At 34.7% G+C, this 21,327-nt stretch overlaps 1 protein-coding gene across 7 annotated transcripts in view; it reads left to right on the forward strand.

Annotated features, from left to right (window-relative positions):
* Positions 1-21,327, forward strand: part of LOC136341690 (orexin receptor type 2-like) — a 62,989-nt gene that overhangs the window by 23,537 nt on the left and 18,125 nt on the right. For all 7 annotated transcript variants that reach the window (XM_066286924.1, XM_066286925.1, XM_066286923.1 and 4 more), the window contains one exon: positions 8,036-8,546. In XM_066286924.1, the coding sequence (XP_066143021.1) occupies positions 8,073-8,546 (474 nt within the window). In that variant the 5' untranslated portion in view covers positions 8,036-8,072. The remainder of the gene's footprint in view (positions 1-8,035; positions 8,547-21,327) is intronic.

Genomic DNA, 21,327 nt, shown 5'->3' on the forward strand with positions numbered 1-21,327 from the left:
ACAGTGCGTCAATAGCATCGTTAAAAGATGACGCCACCCGATATGTGGTAGTGTATGTATTAATATATTATGTAACCTTTGGCCTCTTTTTCATTCTCAGATAGTGAAAAAGATTAAGATAATTCGGTCTTGTATTTCTTTTTTATCAAAAGTTTATATGGCAATTATATATTTTATTAATAAAAAATGCTATATTTGCCTTATTTTGAGTACCTCAATGGTTATTTTATCTTTAATTTGAATAATAAATATTTTGATCTAATATTCACTATTTATTGGTCCGGAATTGATGAAATATGAACTTTAAACTGGGTTATAACATCAAAAACTATATGATTAATGATGAGAATCACCGTTGTCGAACATTACAAATGCAAGATTTGTAAGAAAGATATTTCTTTACCTTACGATAAATTTCTGTTTTAGTTGTTCGTCGTGTTTCATAATCGATTTCTTTGATAAATCGGTATCCGATTTAAGGAAGGAAATAACATATTTTAAATTTTTAAAAGAAATTAAGCGATCGTTTGGGTGGTTTTTATCCATTTTTGGATTCGATTCTTGATTCATCTTGATTCCAGAACTTTAAAATGACGTCGTCATTTCTTACAAAGGAGCTGCTTCACTGAACATTGTCGCCTCAGTAATTAATAATTCTCAACTAATAAAATTCAACAAATTTACTAGGAATCCAATTTCAGGTCTTAAGATATTTCATAAACTTAACTTCATCGGCAGCACAGCTTTCCCGGTAAGAAAATTGCACTTTCTGTATTCCCATATTGAAATTCCAGAGGAAAAATGTTAAAAACTTTGTTGGTCTTATGAACAAGCAGCAATTTCCGCCTTATAATTACCTAGAAGCAGCGTCACAACTATAAGGTTTAAGCTTTAGTTTCGTTTTTAACCATAAAGCTTATCAATAGTTTCATTGGACTTTCTGTATGTCATAAAAACTTCGGTTTTGATGTTGGAAAACGCATTCATGGAAATTTTTCTCGTATCCATAAATAACGTTTCTCAGTATCTTGACTTGGAAGCATGCAACATATAGAAATGCCATATAAAGATCTATGTCAATATAACCCGCCATAGGCTTCTTTTAAAGCAAATAGTTGTGAGTGTTTGCTGAAATGGTATACATGCATGATGCATGCGACCCTTTTAAGTCTTTTGACAAAGACTCTAATAAGTTTCAAAATTTCCCTACGAAACTTTTGAAATTCCTTTCAGGCCGACCGAATGTAGCATAAAATGGAATATATGCTTGAGGAACGTGCGAAATTTTGAATTTGAGGCACGCCATTATGAAAAGTATTTTTCATGTTTAGCATGCTTTCAAAGTTCCAATAACTTTTTTGTTCCAGTGTCTTACCTTGGTTTTGCTGAAGGACTGCATAATTTAACAGGAATTAGATTTAATAAAATTTTAATTAAAAATGGTTATTCGCCATAGCGTCACGAAATTTCCCAAATCCTCCAGAATTTCAGTTTCAGTAGGGTGGCGATTATTGACCCTCCTTCTCTCAAAAAGACCTTCAGAAGATAGACAGCTTTCTATTGATTCCGAATAAACCGCATTCTTGAACTACTCGCTCACGAAATTATGAGAGGAATCATCTTGAGTGCTATCAATCAGTAGTGAGTTTCTATGAGAGGAAAGTGAGAGGTGAAAATCGTTTTCTTTCCCGGTCCATGTCATTTTCTAGTGTAAATAATGTATGTTACATTTAGTCCTTTTACATCGTTGGGTGCAACATTAAATATTAACTATTAGCTACGTCATTTTTATGTTTCTTTATTATTCGTCAAATATGAAGAAAAGCTGAAAAATTCAAACCAGCAAACATGAATAGCAAAAATTGTAGATAGTAGTAAAAAAATGTGTTAATGTTCAATTTTTGAATGCATTGATGTTTATTTAATATATCATTTTTTTAAAATAATATTGTAAATAAGCCCTTAAGTTAACCGTTTATTGGCTTGAAATTTATGAACTGTAAACTGGGTTAATTATGGTTACTATGCATAACCAGATTAAAATATCAACAACTAAGTGATTAATGATGGAAATCAACGTTATCGCACATTTGCGACTGATTCTTTATGTTGTATAAATTTCCATTCTAATCAATCGCCGTGATTTATAACCTATTTCTTTGATAAATCACACCTGGTTTAAGGAACATACGTGTTTGGAACTGGTGAATTTTAATTAAAATTTTATATTACAGAAACATAAAAATTTTAATTTTTTGTTGAAAATTATTTATTTCCCCGCGAATTCTACGTTACAATTTAATCAAACTGTATTTGAACGCAATGAAATTACATTTTACACTCCTAAGAGGACTGTATAACTATAGAAATCGCGATGATTCGCATTGATATAATCCTACAAAGTCCCTCGCCATGTTTCTTAAAAGCCTAGCTAAAACTATGTGATCAATCAACTTCGTAGAAATATCCTTCATTATCTAGACTGCTGTCCGAGAGTAAATTGCATAACGAGATTAATACAATACGATAAAAAATATGTCTGACATGATTGATTGATGCATTTCACGGTCTGGCACGTAGCTTCATGTGCAGACATTCACTCTACCAGCAATAGCAAGAGGTCGTTAAATCTAATACAGACACATTCTGATTCAACCAAATCCTCAAATCTCAAATCTCCCAAGACATAGATGGATGGCTTTGTCTATTTACTGATATCCACATTTTATTATTTATTTCTTTGAAAAAGTCTTTCGACCTTCCTTAAGAGAAGCTATTCTTTGGCTTTAATTTTTCAAAAGCGCAAATCCTATTCATCAGCAATTGTCGCCTTGCATTTGCCCTAATAACGTCAGAAAAGTATAACAAAGCAAAATGGCTGAGTTATTAGGGCTCCGAGGTATAAAATGGGGCTAGACTTTTATTGTTGAAGCGGAACAAGTTTAATAAAGCTGCTGATTGCTTTAAGAGTGATGGGGCGAGTTCGATGTGAAAACGTTATTAATGCCATAGGAAGTATAGAGTCTTTTTGGTAGTATTTGTCATTGACAGGGGTACTTCAGTATTTATCTAAATATGTGTTGTATAAGTGAATTATTTAAATCTGTTGTTTTATTGCTATTTTATTGAAATCGTCGCTCCATTATATAAAGCGATGCGGGCTAGGAATGTTTAAACATTCAAAGTGGTTGGTTCGAAGATAATAAATCTAGAAATTTCCTGAAATCTAATAGTTAATTGAAGTTTTAGATATATATTTCAGTTTATGCGTCACATGTGTTTTTTTCTCATTAACATTTTAATATCTGCGCTTCAAATTGCTTTGTGATTCTGTGTATTACGTGTGTCGTATAATTGGATAATTGGCAGGCAGCTACTATTTTCAGTTGTAATCTCAGGAACCTTTCATTCAAATTTTTGTAGATAAAAATGTAATTTCCGAACAGAGATGAAATATGCGTGTTAAAAGTCCGCATTAAATATTTAATATCAGAATTTGGCTTATATTAAATTACTTGCAAACTTTTAAGACATCAAAACTGAAAAAAAAATCTATAACAACGTGCCTTAACGTTGAGATTACACACGTTCTTCAGGCGTATTCCAATTTTAACATATATTAAAAACAGCAGCAAACTTCGGGGTGAGCTTTAAAGGAATTTCACCAGCTTAGTGTGGGAAACTTTCAAACTTATTAAAGACTTTAAAAGAAGGCTCAGAAGGGGTTCTATGTTAGCAAATACTCACAACTATTTGTTCTATATTGAATGTATTGCTGGCCTACATTCGTATTGCACTTATGGTGTCTTTTCGGCGAATTGCATGCTTTCGGGATGTTGAGGATACATATTTATGGAATTCGCCGAAAATTGCGTTCTTCATTTTTGCACAGGACACAAAAAGCTCGATGAAACTCATGATGAGTTCGATGTTTAGACACGAAATTGCTTAAAAGCTTGTTACGAAGCTCCTAGCTAATTATAAAGCGGAAACTGTTGCTTACCCTTAAAACTAACGCGAAGTTTTGCGGGTTTTGTTCGGAATTTCAATACGGAAAAGTGCAATTTTCTTGCCTGGAGAACTGTAACATTAATGAGGTAAACTTTCTTAGAATATTTTAAGATCTAAAATTGAATTCTTAGTCAAATTGTTGGAATTTAGTTGTTGAGCATTATCTAGAATTGAGAGGATTAGTTTCAGTTAACCGACTTGTTTATAAGAACAAAAGATGTTTAAATTGGGGTCTTCAGGAAACTATAAATTTCCGCTTCTTTTAGTTTAATGAATTTATATTTTATATTAACGCAATAAATAGCAATTCGGAACGAGTACCTTAGAGGCCATGTACATCTATGGAGGCCAGCCTCCATAGATGTACATTTAATCCCGCTAAATTTCTATAATTATGTGTTTGTAGATAAAAAAAAAGAGATTTAACTGCTAGTAAAATCTGGGATATTTGTGCGAAAATATTTAAAAATTAAAGTTTTGCGACATGGCGTGATACGAAAATCCCAACAACGTTTGCTGCGACTTTGCAACGACATAAATAGGATTTGCGTGTTCATATGAATTTGTATAAAATTCTCGGCGTTTTAAATTTGTAACGCTTTATACTTGACAAAAGTGGGATCCTACAGAGAAAAACCTTTGTCAGTACATAAATTCATGTCGCTTTTAAAATGATTCTTTTGGAATTTTTGGTAAACAAAAATATCAGTAAAAATCTTGTTCAATGAAAGTGAACCAAAAATAATTAGCTTAATCAAACATTTAACGACTCTCATTGATTTAGGGCACCGCACCGGAGAAGCAACCACTTCTTAGATTGTTTAATAAATAGTTAATGATCTTAATAGCTCAGAAGTGACGTTCTTTTCGTAAACATTTATTGCACGTATCTATGAAAATTTCTGAGGTTCTTCACCATTTATGTTTCAGGTATGTAGGATATATTTTTTAGTTTTCTTTCTCGGAAATAATTCAAACATGTTTCTTTTGCATCTATCCATGTCTTATTTCTCAATGTGTTGCAAAGAGAGATATTTTTTATGTGTTTCTTCATGATTTTCTTCCTTCTTTATATTCCTCTCCTGTCATTAGTTTTATGTCCATTTGTTTGTCGTTTCCATATTTGATGAAATGCCTTGCCTTGGGTATCTCATGCCCTCATAAACGTTATTTAAATTTTCAATTTCTATTTTACGATTTATAAGCATTATTTTCTTAAGTGTTATCCAGAGAAGTCAGCTCTCAAGCTCTCAGCACACTTAGAGAAAGGTCAAAGCAGAAATCTCTTTCGTTCCCTTAATAATTGTGTTTATTCTTGAAATGCTGAAAGTACTTAAATTTTAATTCTTCGTATACAATTAAATAAAACTACAAGTATTTGTATGTCGTTTTAGTCAGTTCGATAAATATATTTCCTCAAATCGTCGCATATAGTAATAAATTTCCCGAATAATTGGAAATGATTTATTATTGCCGATTCATAGTAGAGTGTAGGTTGGAATTGCATAAATCAATATCTACATGGTAAATATTATGATCTTATAACATAGGGAAATGGAAATTTTCCTATGCATATTTAATCGATTGGGCACGTGTTAGACTGCGTAACCTCACATGGTAATTTATAATTTGCATGCCTGACTAAATATGTGTATTTTAAATGCATTTACGCTACATTACATATTTGTAAGTACAATTTTACAATTTAACTATCCAAATGTCCTCTTACGCAACATTTGACTCAGCATTACAGTTTATTAATGTTAGTTGGCGTCAAGAGATGCTATTGACAGAGTTCTAAGTGTTGTAAGAATAAGTAATAATTTTAATAAATGTTTATTAATTGATTTTAACTTCGTGGCCGATACAACACTTTAAGCTGAAACAGCTTTCTAGTTTCCGCTAATAAACTGGTCAAGTTCTGAACGATCAACCGTGCAACAAACTTTCGAAACTTTAGACTAGTTCAGAGATTCAACGTTTTCATACAGTTTTGGAGGGCTTCCTAGTTAGTAATTCCATATTTTGGGCTTTCCTGCTACTCAGGCTGTTACTGGCAGTTGTGGCGTGCATTTTGAAGTAGTGGTAAAATGTTAAGTAACTAAGGGCGAGTAAATATCTCACTATAAACCGCAGTGTCTATAATATTTAAGAAATGAAAGGTTATATTAAATTCTATAACGATTCAAACCTTCAGCCTTTTACAAGCAGAGAAGTAATTTTGTATTGCTAGCTCAAAGAGGACGTAACAGCAAATTTTGAGATTCAATATATCTAACAAAACTGAAGGCTTGCTATATTGGATTGATGTTAGAGTTAGAATATTCCTATCCCCCGTCACTCTGAATGTCATAAAATTCAATCGACGGCTACTGGAAAGAGATGGAGTTCAATTTCATCCAGCTCTTTTGAAATTGCAGCTCGACGCTGCTAAATTTGAGTTTATTTTATTGGGTGGTTATTCAGTTCAAATGCTAATGGGCAATTATTATTGGCTTAGGTCTGCCTAAAATAAATAAGCGTTTTATCGGAGCTTTGAGCTATTCGATTGAATTGCCGATAGAGAAATTTTATATGCAAATGGCTTTGTGCTCTTACCTTATAACGAAGTTTTGTTCTAACAATGGATTTTCTGTGTTTCCTTTTTTTAATAAAACCAGCGAAATAGTATATACTAGCTAGCACATTTGGCTTTCGTGGCTATTGTGTCATGAATAACGGAATTTTGTTCCGATTTTATCATTTTCCCGAAAGTATTTCGCAACATACGAGTTGAAAATCCTGCAGATTAAACGCTGACAGAGAGTGAGGCAGTAAATTTATTGCTTGTCACGCTCTTACTAACGTCTTTTTGCTTCCCTGGAAAAAGACAGGGACATTTATACGTGTAATATTTTTTCCCGGTTCTATGTCTTCTGGATTTAATGAAACTAGCTACTTTGAGACACCGCAAAAATTACGACCGAAATGTGCGGTCAAACCTGTTGGTTTGATAATCATTCACCTCCTACCTATTTTGCTCGAATTTTAGCGAGTTTTGGATTCCTGTAAGTAGCACTACTTCAAGCCATCTGAGCCTGTTCCCGGAGAGTCGTTTCCACAAGTTAACAGCACGATTTACGACATTTCAACCTACACCTCATAACAGCTTGACAACAATAAATCGTCCCTGATAGTATGTGAGGGAAATTTATCTGCATTATGCTGGAATTTAATGAAATAGGAGTGTTGTATTATATACCAATAGTTTATTAAAGTTTCAAGAATTATTTATTTATGTTGGACTACTTGATAGGCAGTTTGTAGATTTCGAATCTCCTGACTTTATGACTGGATTCAAAATCATCTTATATCATTGGTCATTGCTATTTTAAGAATTTCTAATCGCCCCTTAAATCTATGAAATTTGGAGAAACCACTGTGATGTCAGTGACGTATCAAATAGGTATTTTAGTCGTTTGCTGCTCAAAAATGTCTCTCATGTTTCGTTGAAGCCTAAACAGACTCACCTTCGTTGCTGCTAAAACACTCACACAACAAATCTTTACTAAACCTGATTGAATTAGACAATTTATTATAATTAGATTTTCAACAGCCATGGAAATGTCATCTTATCTGCTTACATTACACTTCCCTCGTTCAGTCGAAATAGTCGAAACACGAAATGACGCCCGCTTTTAATTAGGCGAAAGAATTTCCTACGGCAAACTTTTAATTGAATTTAAAATGAGAAGTATTTGACGCCATTTACGATTTTTTAAATGTCTTCATTATTAATTGCTTCCGTCAATCAATCAAAACTCCAGAGCGGGAACAATCCGCTGCGAAAATTGAGAGCTCTCTAAAAAGCCTCAAAGTAATATGAAAGGAAAATTGGTTGTGTTTATCTATGGGAAGTGAAATATCGCTATGTCAAGGTTCTTTGACTTCAAAAATAACGTAGTTTTACATTACAACTGTTGTATCGAAACGAGTTTTTTGTGCTCTTTAGAACCCCTAGTATAAACCCGTTTTTCTGTTTCAGATGCTATGGACAGTAATGCAATCGTAGCATCCTAACAATGCATTTCTTGACAGTTTACACATTTTTCTCTTCTATTCTCTTTCTACTTCCTACAACTAGTGGACAGTTCTCCGAAGACACAAAACTAAGACAACAGAGAGACACCTCTAGTGAAGACTTATTGGATATCGTGCACACTCCCAAGAAGAGATTCTTTATTTACAAGAATGGGAGTTCTGATCAAACAAAACAGGACTTATACGAAAATTTCGTAGTGATACAACCATGGATGTATGGTCTGATAGCGTGCCATGGGGTGGTGTTTATCGTGGGGGTATTTGGTAACATCTTGGTTTGTGTGGCGGTTTACCGAAACCCGTCAATGAGGACAGTGACCAATTACTTTATAGTGAATTTGGCAGTAGCTGACGCGTTAGTGATTTTATTTTGTCTGCCCTTTTCGGTGATGTGGGACGTTACCAGTACCTGGTGGTTTGGAACTGCTATGTGCAAGTTTGTGCTACATTTTCAGGTAAGTGTTGTTCGCTCAATCATTGAAAAAGTCGTTGTAGATGTTGAAGGTTCTCCCATCTTGGGCAAGTTTGCCATGCGTAGCAGCACATCGAAAAACCTGCATTCTTGTTTATAACAATTTACAAAGAAATAGGGCCCAATAAATGTTTTTGCATCTTTTAACTTTATAGGAGTCAGCTATTTCAAGGTTTACGAGAGACGGTGATAAACCTTGAAATGTTCCTTCCTAAATTAAAAATTTACGATGTTGTATCCAAAAGTGCCTAGTCAGTGATTCATCTAAACCTGCACTAAAACCAACAAAAACATGCATTTTCTTATAGAATCTTCTACGTGCTTGAATTAATATAAGGAAATTTATCTCGTGCATATCCTGAAAGAAATATCCTTTTAGAACGACAAATTATCTTCACAGGAGACGACGTTCCGATAAGTGATCCAACTTGAATATCATACCTGCCAGCGGGCTTTTTTTCTTGTTGAGGTTATTTATGTAAGGAAATGGAAGTAATTTAGTTAATTATGAAGAATATCATTCAAAATCCTTATTTTCACTCTATTGCAATTGAAGTTTGTTACCCAGCTTTCGAATAGGGGCGGATAAATACCGATCTCCCCTTTTGACGGCGGCAGTAACCGAATTTCTGCTAAAAGGCTCAAAAGATTTAATCTCTACTGACAGTTCGCAATGTTTAGTTTACGAAAGTTTTGATCTCTCCAATTATATCTATTTTTGCATTAAGAGATAAATTTCCAATTTACGTACATAAATCTAAGGGCTCAAGCGTATTGTATTTCTTTGACATTCCGCTTCGGTCAACCGAGACTCCCACATATTTTAAAGATCGAAAAGATATATATACATAAATTCTCATGAACATGACAATTTTTTTTGTCCTTGTTGCTCTCAATAAATCGCCTTCTGTGAAAATAATCAATCTAAAAGCACATTTTGAACTTCTAAATTCAATAATTCGAATATACGCAAGTGGATAATTATTCTCGCTTATAACTGATATTAATAGAGCTTTTAACACTTTTAAAATTAAAATCGAACCCTCGTTCGCACTAAATTTGGGATGTTTTCATACTATAAACGATTTATTTTCTAGTCAAAATATCATTAACTAGAAATAAATTGGTATCAATCCCCTATTTCGTTATACAGGATAACCTCAAATATCGTTCACGACACTCAAATGATTAACGACGTGTTTTGAAGTTTTTCTTTTTGTAGTTTTTCTTTTTGTAGTTTTTCTTTTTGTAGTTTTTTCTTTTAGCAAACAAGTTCGATTGCTTTCATGTGGTTTAGTTATGGTATCGACAATATGAGGTCAGAAAAATAAACAGAGGTGCCAGTAAAGTTTGATGTGAATTCGAAAAAGACAGGGCAAAGATATTACCATAGGTCGAAATCTTTGCTTGTTACCTCTTACACGAAACTCCCCTGCGTCGTTGCGAAGTCCCCATTACCTCAAATTCCTTCGTTATGCGAAAGCAACGAAAAAGATTTGGTCGCAATGGAGGGAAAGGGAGTTTTCGATGGACTCTAATTGAGTAAATTAGCTCCATTTAGATCTATAAATTATTATCAAAGAACAAAATACTGCTGAGAGGAAAAATGTTTTCAGAAGGAGGTTTCGTTCCACGATCTTTCAGATCACTTTAAGTATTACATGTCCTTCCGTACTTTATTAGCGGTTTTTTGTTATAAAAATACTCTTACGTTTGTCCCATTCCAGTTTTTCTATTGTGATATCTGGCAGAATCTGTATATTCGTCATATTTTCCCATGGTGTGACGAAATACCAAAACCATTAGAGGAAGAGAACACGAGCGAATATTTTTGCAGTTTCAAGATTGAGAAAGCTTCAGTTATGAGAGCTTAGATTTTCTGTGTGGATCTTTAATATCTAAGAATAAAGTTGTTTTGCCCCGGAATGCAACTACCCGTTTATACCCCTGAAGCAAAGGTTCACAAAACAAAGGCCTGGTAATTCGGTAACATATGCACTTTATTTTGATAGCTGGATATTGCTCAGAACCGCACTGGCTTATAAAAATTGAAGAATATAACGAAAAAATGGAATGAGGTTATTTGCGTGTAGTTGGCAAGAGAATTCGGAAAAAAACTAATCTGGAAAATTCTTGAGACTTTTTTGGTTTCGACGGTGGTGGCGACCAAGTTCGTAATTTTCAGCCTCCCTCCGCCTACTTACTCGCCAATCAGAACTGCCGTAGATCGATTCCCACGGTATGGTGTGTCTGTTTTATACAAAATTATGGAAATACAAAACCTTAAAAGGTTTTTGCAATCATTATCTAGAATTAGTGATTTTCGTGAGGCCTGGCCAATGTAACAAAGATTTCTCACGCCCTGGGCCATGTGCGAAATCTGCATACAGTTCCTTCGCGGTAGCGTCCATACAGCCCTCAAGTCTCATAAACTAGATAAAGTTTGACAACCCACGCATATAACATAGAACAGGTGGGAATTGGCCAAGTCCACCAATATATAGGCTTATGAAGAATTAACGTTGGTCCTGACAAAAGTATTCTCTGTAGGCAGTGTCTCTTCGAGTTTTATAACAATCCGCTCTATGCAGCGATTGGAACATAACTCGTTAAATTTCCCCCTATTCAAAGATATTTTACCATATCATAATTCAAATATCTACCACGCCATACAAAACTTAACAGCATTAAGCTTCGTTATATTATGGATCATTACAATATGGTAAATATTTAGTTGAAATTTAATAACCAGGCTTTGAATGAGCCGTGGGTTGTGTCCAATTAATGGTCTCTTTTCAATATCTAGTTGCGCCGCCACATCAGATTTATTAACACCAGTTAAATTTCGTAGCACAGTGAAATTTTTCTTCAATTTCATGGATTTCACATACTATCAAGTTATTTAATACTTGCATCTAACTTGAATGCTTTACGACGCAGAAACCGAGATGTTCCCATATTTTACTGAAACTCACGAATTTTACTATTACTTATAGAGGCAGTAATCTTAACAAATCCTAGCGCACTGTTAAAAACAGTCACGTATTTTAAATCTATTTTCCATTCAAGAGGACATTTTTTACCTTTGTTTTTCAGTTAAAAGACACAAAATTTTATTTGTCTCACGTTCCATCTTAGGCAAGGTACACACGTGATGGCCATCTTCCAAACTTAGAAACTTTATATATTGGAGGACCGAATGGTAATGAAGGTGTGTTTGCCAACAGTTGCCTTTCTAATATTTCGGAGATTTAGGCAGGTGTATCTGATTTAAAAAATGCTTGGCAGAAAATGCGGGCAAAAATTGTCCCGAGGCTGGGAAAAATGTATGTTTAAAAGAATTTAAATATGAGAGTTTCATATTTGTCCACAATTTAGGACGTTCGTGATTTGGATATTATAGTTCCAGATGATTGGAATGGGAAATTTATAAAAAGGCTTTGAATGAAAATTTGTTTAGTCAATACCAAACTCTGCAACATTTAGGGTCGAAGCTCGAATTTGACCAAGTCCACAGGAGTTTCGGTATGCCAGGTTCACAAATTCTACTCAAAAGTGTATGGACGTTTATATGGCCAACCCTGCGTGATTTACTCCATATTTGGTTTTTCCACAGAATTTTAATTTAAAGAGACGTAAAAAGTATTTTCAACCGATGGCACAGAAACCTAAACCAGTACTAATGACATTAAAATTTTACTCCGACATTTGATAGTTTCAGGGAAAAAATCAGGTTCGCACTTAATAAAATATTAGGTCGTGTAGTATGAAATGAGTAGATTCTCGAAATGCCACATTCAACTGCGAATAACTTCACTCTAAATCTATATTTGGACTTGACTTTTTCATGTGGAAAAGGCACATTCTTCCTCTTTTGATCAGAGTTTAGTGTTAAAAATTATTGAAAACTTTTATTTTTATAAAAATTTTTGTGCAGCCTTGCAAAATAGTGAAATTGCTTCGTTAATGAAATATGAATTCCACCGTGGAACCATAACAGCTCAGACGGCTCGCAATATTAATGATGTGTTTGGTACTGAAGTCACTTCACAGCAAACAGTATCTCGTTGGTTCATGAAATTTCGTTCTGGCAATTTTGACCTAACAATTGAACCACGTGGACGACCTGAAACTCAAGTGGATAACGATCATCTGAAAGCCGCGGTGGAAGCGAATCCACGTCAAAGTGCGTTCGAATTTTCGTTAATACTCAGTGTAACCAAAAAAACAATATTGACTCATTTGGCTGAAATTGGTGAGGTGAAAAAGCTGGACAAATGGGTACCGCATGAGTTGAGCGACATACAGAAAGAACGACGTCTCGAAGCTTGTGTTTCTTTGTTGTGCCGGTATGATAACGATCCATTTTTGAATCGGATTGTTACTTGTGATGAGAAATGGATTCTATATGACAATACCAGACGTTCATCGCAGTGGTTGGATCAAGATGAACCACCAAAACATTGTGCGAAAAAAAATCTTCATCAAAAGAAGCTTATGGTGTCCGTTTAGTGGCCCAACGCAGGTGTCATCCATCACAGCTTCATGAAACCTGGTGAATCGATTACGGCTGATGTCTACTGCCGACAACTGGCCGAAATGATCAGGCAACTGTCGGTTAAGCAGCCAAGATTAGTTAATCGAAGCGCACCGCTATTGTTGCACGACAACGCTCGGCCACACACCGCACAAGTCACCTTGGCCAAGCTACAGGAGTTGGAATTGGAAACTCTTCGTCATCCACTGTATTCACCCGACTTAGCACCCACTGCTTACCACTTCTTTCAAAATTTGGATAACTTCCTGGTAGGGAAAACATTCAACTCCGACGAGGCTGTGAAAGCTGCCTTCCACGAGTTTATCGACTCCCGGCCTGCAGGCTTTTACAGCAGGGGAATCAATGAACTTCCCGTTAAATGGCAGAAGTGTATTGATAATGGTGGTGCATATTTCGATTGACAATAAAAACATTTCATATGAAAAAAAAATTACTAAAGTTTCAATTCAATTCTACTCATTTCATACCACACCACCTAATATTTATATAACTGTGAGCAAACTTTGCGTAGATGTCCGCAATTTTTTAGCATATTTAGGACTATAAATATAATATTTTGAAGACACGATGACTCCAAAAGGCGCACAAGTCTAAAGCATATTCCCCCTTTTTCTTTCATATTTCAGGGATAACTCAATTCATTACTCTTCGGTCCCCAGGCGACAATATTATGGAATTTGGCTCTTAGCCATCACGTCTATACTTTACCATGCCTGAGACGTGAGGCAAATAAGTCCTCACACCCCCTACGTTTACAGGTAAAATATTAGATTCCTTTGACATCAAGATCATGAAGTATGTATGAGAATAACATTTCTTCAATGCTAATGTTTCATATAGAGGAAAACCTTTGATTTTGAAACATCGAGGGCTATGTTTACTGTAGCTGATGATAGTGAGGTAGGAGAAGATAATGATGAGAAAAAATCTTGAAATTTGCTACAAGTAAGTTTTTTGTGCGACACAGTTTTTCGTAATTTTCAAAGTGTTGTATTTCAAATTTGGCTAAACCTAAAATCAGAAGTCCACTTGTAAACATTTTCTGTTCATATTTTTACTTATAGAACCTGGGAAAAACAATAAAGAGCGTTAGAGGTTATATGCTAAGAAATTTAAAGAACGTTACCATTTCTTCGCCGAAAAGGCCGAACACTGTTACTAGCTGTATCGTCTGAATAGTTAACCAATATGCCAGTAAAAACATGCTCGTTCAAATAAACTTACTTGAGACTTAACTGTACCTTTGAAATTTCAAATATGGAATAAAATTCATCGGTGCTCTCTAGGGGCTTCTGTTTCATCCAATATGAAAAACAGTATCTCTCAATATTGCCATAAAACTTTTATCATCTCTTTTATGATCTCTTTTATCAGCAACTTACTATAGCCAAACTGCATTAGAGATTATAAAGACCCAGTTGTTTTCTTACGACAATGAGAAGGAAAACTCGATGGTGTCTGTTCAGTCAAATTACTTCCATTTGGCTCCGTAAATAATTACCTAAAGAACAAAGGCTTTCCTAAAGGGTAGGGCCATCAATTGCGGTTTTCAATTTCAACGCTTGTTTGTTAAATTCCGAGTTTCTTCCATTAATTCTTCCACAATTCTTGTAAGTTGCAATTTTCCTAATTAGAAACACCTTTATTTAAGGCCACTTCAGGGAAATTTGCTGCTTCACCTTAACATGTTATAACGTGACATTTACCTTTGAAGTTGTAATGCATATTTAGTAACTACTGACTAACAGACTCTCTTTTGAGAAGTTCGAAGTTTGTTTACTTTTCCATTTGTTTTCGAATTCAAATTAAAATCCGAAGGCTTACTCGAGGAAACTATACAAGGCAATTTGAAGTTTTTAATTAAGAAAGTATGCTCTTAAAAATTAGCGGCTGTTTAAGCCATTTAAAATTCAACCGAAATTGGAAAGTTTCTCATAATATTGCTCCAGAGAGAAATCTATCCTCCTTAATGTTTTCAAATGCTCGCGGATAATTTCAGTTTCCCAACATTTATTCAAATGACGTGTCACACGAACAAACCTCTCTTCGTTTTATTAGACAAACACCCGTTTTATTCTTCCTAAAAATAACCCTAAAAGATCTATTGAATTTCAAATATCCAGAACTCAATTTGCTTTTCCCGTTTGATGATAAAAAATCACCCAAGGGGAGCAAGAATCGAATATTGGGGAGTTTATCTTGTGAAAAGTTCTATTGTTGTTCCATTAAGTACATCTACGTCAATTTATGAGCTGATGTGGGATTTGCTTAAAAGGTCCTGGTTTAGCGTGTATTTTTGCAATAAATGGAATTTTAAAGTTACAGGCTGAATTTACCTATTTCCCTCTCGAGCTGAAAAATCAAAAGTCTGAAATTTTACAATGCAGGAAATATATCAGATTGCGATGTCATGCTTTCGAACAGGTACGGGATTTACAGAACAATGTCTATATCTTCAACGAAGCCAAAAATTGGTATATGTATTTCTATCCAAGACAAGAAATTTTATTGGTGTAAAATGAGCTTTTCCTGCGTTCAGGGTATGAGGAATTCCGGGCAAAGACGCAATATATGTAAGCCGTTTTGCTATGTAAATTAGCGTTTTACACAAGAGCGAGTTTTATTGAACTTAATATCATTTTAGCGCTATTAATAAATAAAAAAAGGGGTCGATAACCAAAGTGTGAATAGAGAGAAACAAGTAGCTATTTATCACCTGGATTAACAGATCTGCTCCTTATAAGAATGCTGGATGCCACGCTTGAGGTTTCAGATTCTCAGCAATGCGATTTGAGTTTCACACGTTATTGGGAAAATACCCAACATCTTCACCCACTAATAGAACTTCTTTTTATGTTGCCAACGTAAACCCTTATTAATCACCCTTAAGGGCAGTGTTTACATTAGTCAACTGCATACACATTCCACAGTCTTCCCACACTCATAACTCTCCTCACCCATCATTTTTCTCACACCTTCATGGCACTGTATTGATAAGTAATTCTTAGTCCTCAGCACTAATAATTCACATTAATTGGTATGACTATGAGGTGGTAAAAATATAAATGGATAACATGAGGTGCACATTCGGTGGGAAAAATTGAGATTTGGATCAGTCTCATAAAATCTCTCACACAACACGTAACGCCTCTTCAACATCTCTCCTATTCTCTTTTTAACTCCTACAGTCTTAGTAGGACTCCAATACTGCTCTCAATTCATATATCATTTGCCCTGTTCAAGGAAAACTCCCAATCGTCAAAGTTTCTTAACAATCGGTGATCGCTTGTGTTTTTCTAGTTTGCTCTAATTTTACAATTTTTTATGATTTTTATCACCTGTACAGTAGTATTGAAAATTTAGTGAGACAGATACAAGTGTGTTTTATACTGCATCGGTTCAGCACCAAATAAGCTTTGGTCTTTCGAACAAAATTAAAATCTACGCAAAACACATACAGTTCACCTCGGCACTGCCAACCAACTGTGCCACCCTTGCGTCTGGGGTAAGACGGCAAAAGAACAAACGCAAACTTGCCCCGTACATACGTTATTCCAGGTATTTTAAAACTCAAAAGCTCATTTTGAACTTTCCGACACTAGTTATTTTCTTTTTCATTACACAGAACGTTCCATTATACAAAAGCAACGTTTTTGGACCCTCGTGCAAATTCATAATTTAAAACATCATCAAATAATGGATTCTTAATAGATGTGGGTTTCCGAGAAGTTTCCTTTCCGTGTTCTACTGATATCTAGCAAATTGCGTCATCGTTTAGCAGCTTGGAAAGCCTCTAAAAGGGAATTTTGCCTATTACTTTTATTGAGCTTCAGCCGTATTTATCAAAATTTATTATGGAGATATTTAGTATTTTCTCCAATAAATGTTTCAGCTTTCAGTTAGTGACGAAAAAGTCATTGAATTCGAATGTATTTTTTTGCAAACGTAGGATTCGAATACAAGGAAGGTATTCTAATGCTTCCTTGTGCCCTAAAACATATTTTTAGTATTTTTTATTTGAACGTGATAAATAGTCGATTACAAGAAAATCGGCTTTAAATTAAAAAAATCGGTAACACGATGAATAATTTTTGTTGGTACCGCAGTACCGTTCTAGTCGAGTGTTACGCCATAACTCCTAAACGAAAGCAAGAAATGAAGCTTTTCCTTGTAGTGGATATATCGCTCATTTCATCTATTCATAAAATCAATTATCTTTCACCATAACTACTCAAAACGATGTTTAATTGCTGCAATTAAGTGATAAAAATTAGATTTACTTATCAGAACCAATGAATACACCCATTAATCATGGATTTTGCGAACACTTCAGCTAACGCAAAATGATTTTCAACCATGGACCCAACGAGCAGATTTTGATAGGTTGAGTTGGACCCACACAGCTGTTCACGAATCACCAGGAAGAAAACTATCCAATACCATGTTTCGAGAAGAACTAAGATTATCCATGGGCCTTTTATGTCGAAGTCTCGCAGGAAATTTATCTACTGTTGTCGGAAGGTTACGCCTCTAGACAGTAACATCGCCTTCGGACATCAGTGACGTTGGAGGACATATGAAATTGATGGTCGAGAGTGACCCAATGAAGACTTGCTGGGACCTGGAGGGCTAATAATAGTAGCTTTGAGGAAGGGGCTTAAGTGTGTTGCACAACTCGCGATGACGAAAGAGGTAGTCTCCCGAGGTGCAAAATTCATGGGTATAATAGTCCCATGGCGTTTGACTATTTTCAAGCTTACAGTATCGAAGTTATGATTCCCTTTGGTTTGTAACCTTTTTCAACCAGGAGGAACGTAAACCAGCATTCATAAATCATTAGTTTATTTTCGACCCTTCTTTGTTATTTTCGATTAATTTTCCAATCAACAAACCGGCAAAAACAAATTCCTCTCCATTAGGCAAACTTTGTAGTCATATTTCCCAATATTGAAACCAATTTTTGCTCTATTATTCAGCCGTTGAAAATTCAGCTCTTTATATTCGTGTCAACTATTGAGCCACACATTGTTTGCCTCAATGACAGTTTGAACAGACTCAAACTACCATAAACCGGATAAAAGTTTCCATTCTTTATATTTCTTTTATTTGGAGTTGGTTCGCTGCATGTATTCAAAAAGTGCTCGTCACTAAACACTCATGTTTCATTTGAAAAGCTTCCAAGGAAAAACTAGAAATAAATCTCTCTTTCAATTGAAAAGTAGATACCTAAAGATCGATAAACTTTCAATTTCGCTAGATTATCTTCATAGAAGATTTACAGCCACTATCTATCCCTACGCGAACCACATCCTATGCCAAACTTATGGTGGAAAATTGAAAATTCGTCAGCATGAAAAAGCGAATAGTTGTTTAAAAAGTAAATCTTGCTTGAAATTACGTTATAAAAGGCTGAAAGAATGGAAAAATTTGAAGTAGTGTGTGTGTGTTCAGCAAACAATGTGAATGTGAAATGTGTTTGAACGAAAAAAATTCAGTGGACATGAACAAAATTTCATTTTTTTAGCGAAAACGAAAATCAGAAACACCAGTTTCCAATCCATATAAAGTTGGTAACAAAGTGGAACTTCGATTAAGCTCTTTATATCCCTGTAAAGGAAAAGTAATATCCATTAAATGACTCCCTACTGAAGACTGTAGCTTTCGCGAAACACTACGTATTTCCGTTTCCATTTTCTTTCTTTACAGCCATTCAAGTTCAAAATAAGGGCACTTTAGAAATTCACAATGTATTGTTTAATTGTGTAATTATTGTTTTAAAATGATAATGGAATTAGCATTAACTTTAGGTAATTAGGAGGGCCTTGGTATAAAGTTGCCATTGGGTGTTTCGGTCTTTGGCAAAGATTTTAGAGCATATAAATATTTTTAGCTGCAAATTTGGCAGAAAAATGCAATTTTTAGGAGCAGAATATTCGAGGTAACAGAACGCTTCTCTGGTCATCCTCTAATATACGTTTTTCTCGGACATCCTGTATATAAAACACTTCCACCTGGAACGACTTTATCTCGGATTCGGTAAGTCAAAAGTAATATGAACTCAAAAAGAACCAAAAAGGACAAATACGCATAGACAACAGCCACAAAATGGCGTTTACCTGGAAAGTTTATAGGACGAACAAAGGAGCTGTATTTCCTGTTCTCTGTTAAATTGAAATTTATGATTTTCTGGTTTTGCTCAAAGGGTTTAGAACAAAGTGCAGTACACACGGTCTGTGGTCCAAAGCATTTTGAATTCGATAAAACTAGAAGGAAATAAATCGTTTTAAGAAACGTGCGGATATTCGTATTTCTGCAATAGAAGAAAGACGTGTTAGAATGAATGAAGCAATTATCTAGTGTTTGTGGGAAGAAATGTTACTTATCTAAATGAATATTTCCATTATTCGAGAAAATTTGGGAAAATGCGAGGGCTGTTTTGCGTGAATTTTCGAATTGAAATTGACAAAAAACACATTAATTTAGAGTTACAATACTGATTAGCTGGGAAACCCGTCGCGTCTTTCACTGTCTCGGTATCTGTGGGAGACCATCAAAAGGAATTCAGAACAAAAATGAAAGTTATTAATGAAGTTTAGAAGCTCTAAAGCGACTTTAAAATAGATTTAAAACAAGGAGGCTCCACCCTTAATGTGGTTGTTACAGCCTTTTATGAAAGCTTGTATTAAAGCTTTCAAGTATTAGAGAATATATTGTATAGTCGTTGAGGTAGCTGTAAAAGCTTCTTTTAAAGCCCTTTTACCCAGGATGCTTTTCTCAAGGGGAAATCTAAATGAAAGCCAAACAGGCATTCAAAGAATAGATTTTAATGCTTAAAAAGCTTATAAATATCGATTATTATAACAAATAAACTTTTTATAGAATTTAACACTTACATTTATTAGATATTTTGGCTCTTTTTCACCGTTATACGTCATCGTTAAAATCATTTTAACTGAAAATGTGTAGAAAATGCTCAATGTAGTGCAGATACCTTGTGGAATCTATCGATTATTCTTATAATATTATGTTCCAATATAAAATGACTTATTTTCCTAATAAAAGGCTTGGAAAGAATGTATAACACAAATTCTTATGTTCTAAAAAAATTTATGAAATAGAGGCTCATTAGTATTCGGCCGAATGTTTCCCAATTTTCGCGAACTTTATGAATTTAGGAATTTTAACATTTTTCCTTTGCGTGGGATCTCAGAGTCCCTTCTTAACATGTTCAATTTCTAAGAGCTTTCGAAACTTTTTTGATCTCTGACAATCCTGTTTAATGAACTTCGCTGTTCTAAGATTATCTTCTTCACGTAAATTACCAGGAAACCCACTATGCCCTATTATTTTCCTAGTTCCGGATGATTCCATAGATCGAACGGAGCTGAAATACGTGGGAAAGGCTTAATGAACGGGAAGCCTTGCTTTTGAAATCTATTTCCTAGAGTCGGTTTAATGTGAGGAGGGGAAAATTGATATTTAAACAGAAATTTCGGGTAAAATATAGAGGCGTGGTAGAACTTGAGTGGATGCTACAAATAAAACTACACAAGGCCTATCTTTGCTTGTATGAGTTTCTGTATTGATTATTCAAGGAAGGATTTCAGCATGAATATCAGTGATCAATGGAAAGTATACTTGTTTCATTGAAAAGTACCTGAAATGATGATGCATTTGGAAGAGTTGTAGCAGTCATAGTCCTAGTATAGCAGAAGCACAATGAACAATTTATATATGCACAAGTCACATTTAAAATATTTTTTTCTATATGGCCTTTAATGGTGGAGGGCGGGTAACAGTACTGCTGAATGTTTAGACTGCTAAGAAGTTCTTGATTGAGAAAGAAATGTTGTAGTGTATTTCAGTCATTTTTGTGCGTACTAATTTCTTAGCAGAGTACCGACTGTTGCCTGTTCCCCATTCGGGTTAATAGTCCTCATTACATGCTCGTCTAATATTACACTATTATTGCACTAATTTATTTTATTTTTAATTTTCGCATGCTAACTGTTGTGCTCAATCTTCCTATTTTCACACGAAAAATGTACGTTGTCCTTTCTTTCATAATTCTCTCTAAACATTTAATTCTTTAAAAAATATTTACATCTCAAAACTCATTATGCCTCTGAGACTTAATGAATATTTATGCTTCAAGGGATAATCCGTCAGAAACCCTACAGCATAACTCTATCATTTTACATTCATT

This window comes from Euwallacea fornicatus, chromosome 10, assembly GCF_040115645.1.
Source record: "Euwallacea fornicatus isolate EFF26 chromosome 10, ASM4011564v1, whole genome shotgun sequence".
NCBI lineage: Eukaryota > Metazoa > Arthropoda > Insecta > Coleoptera > Curculionidae > Euwallacea > Euwallacea fornicatus.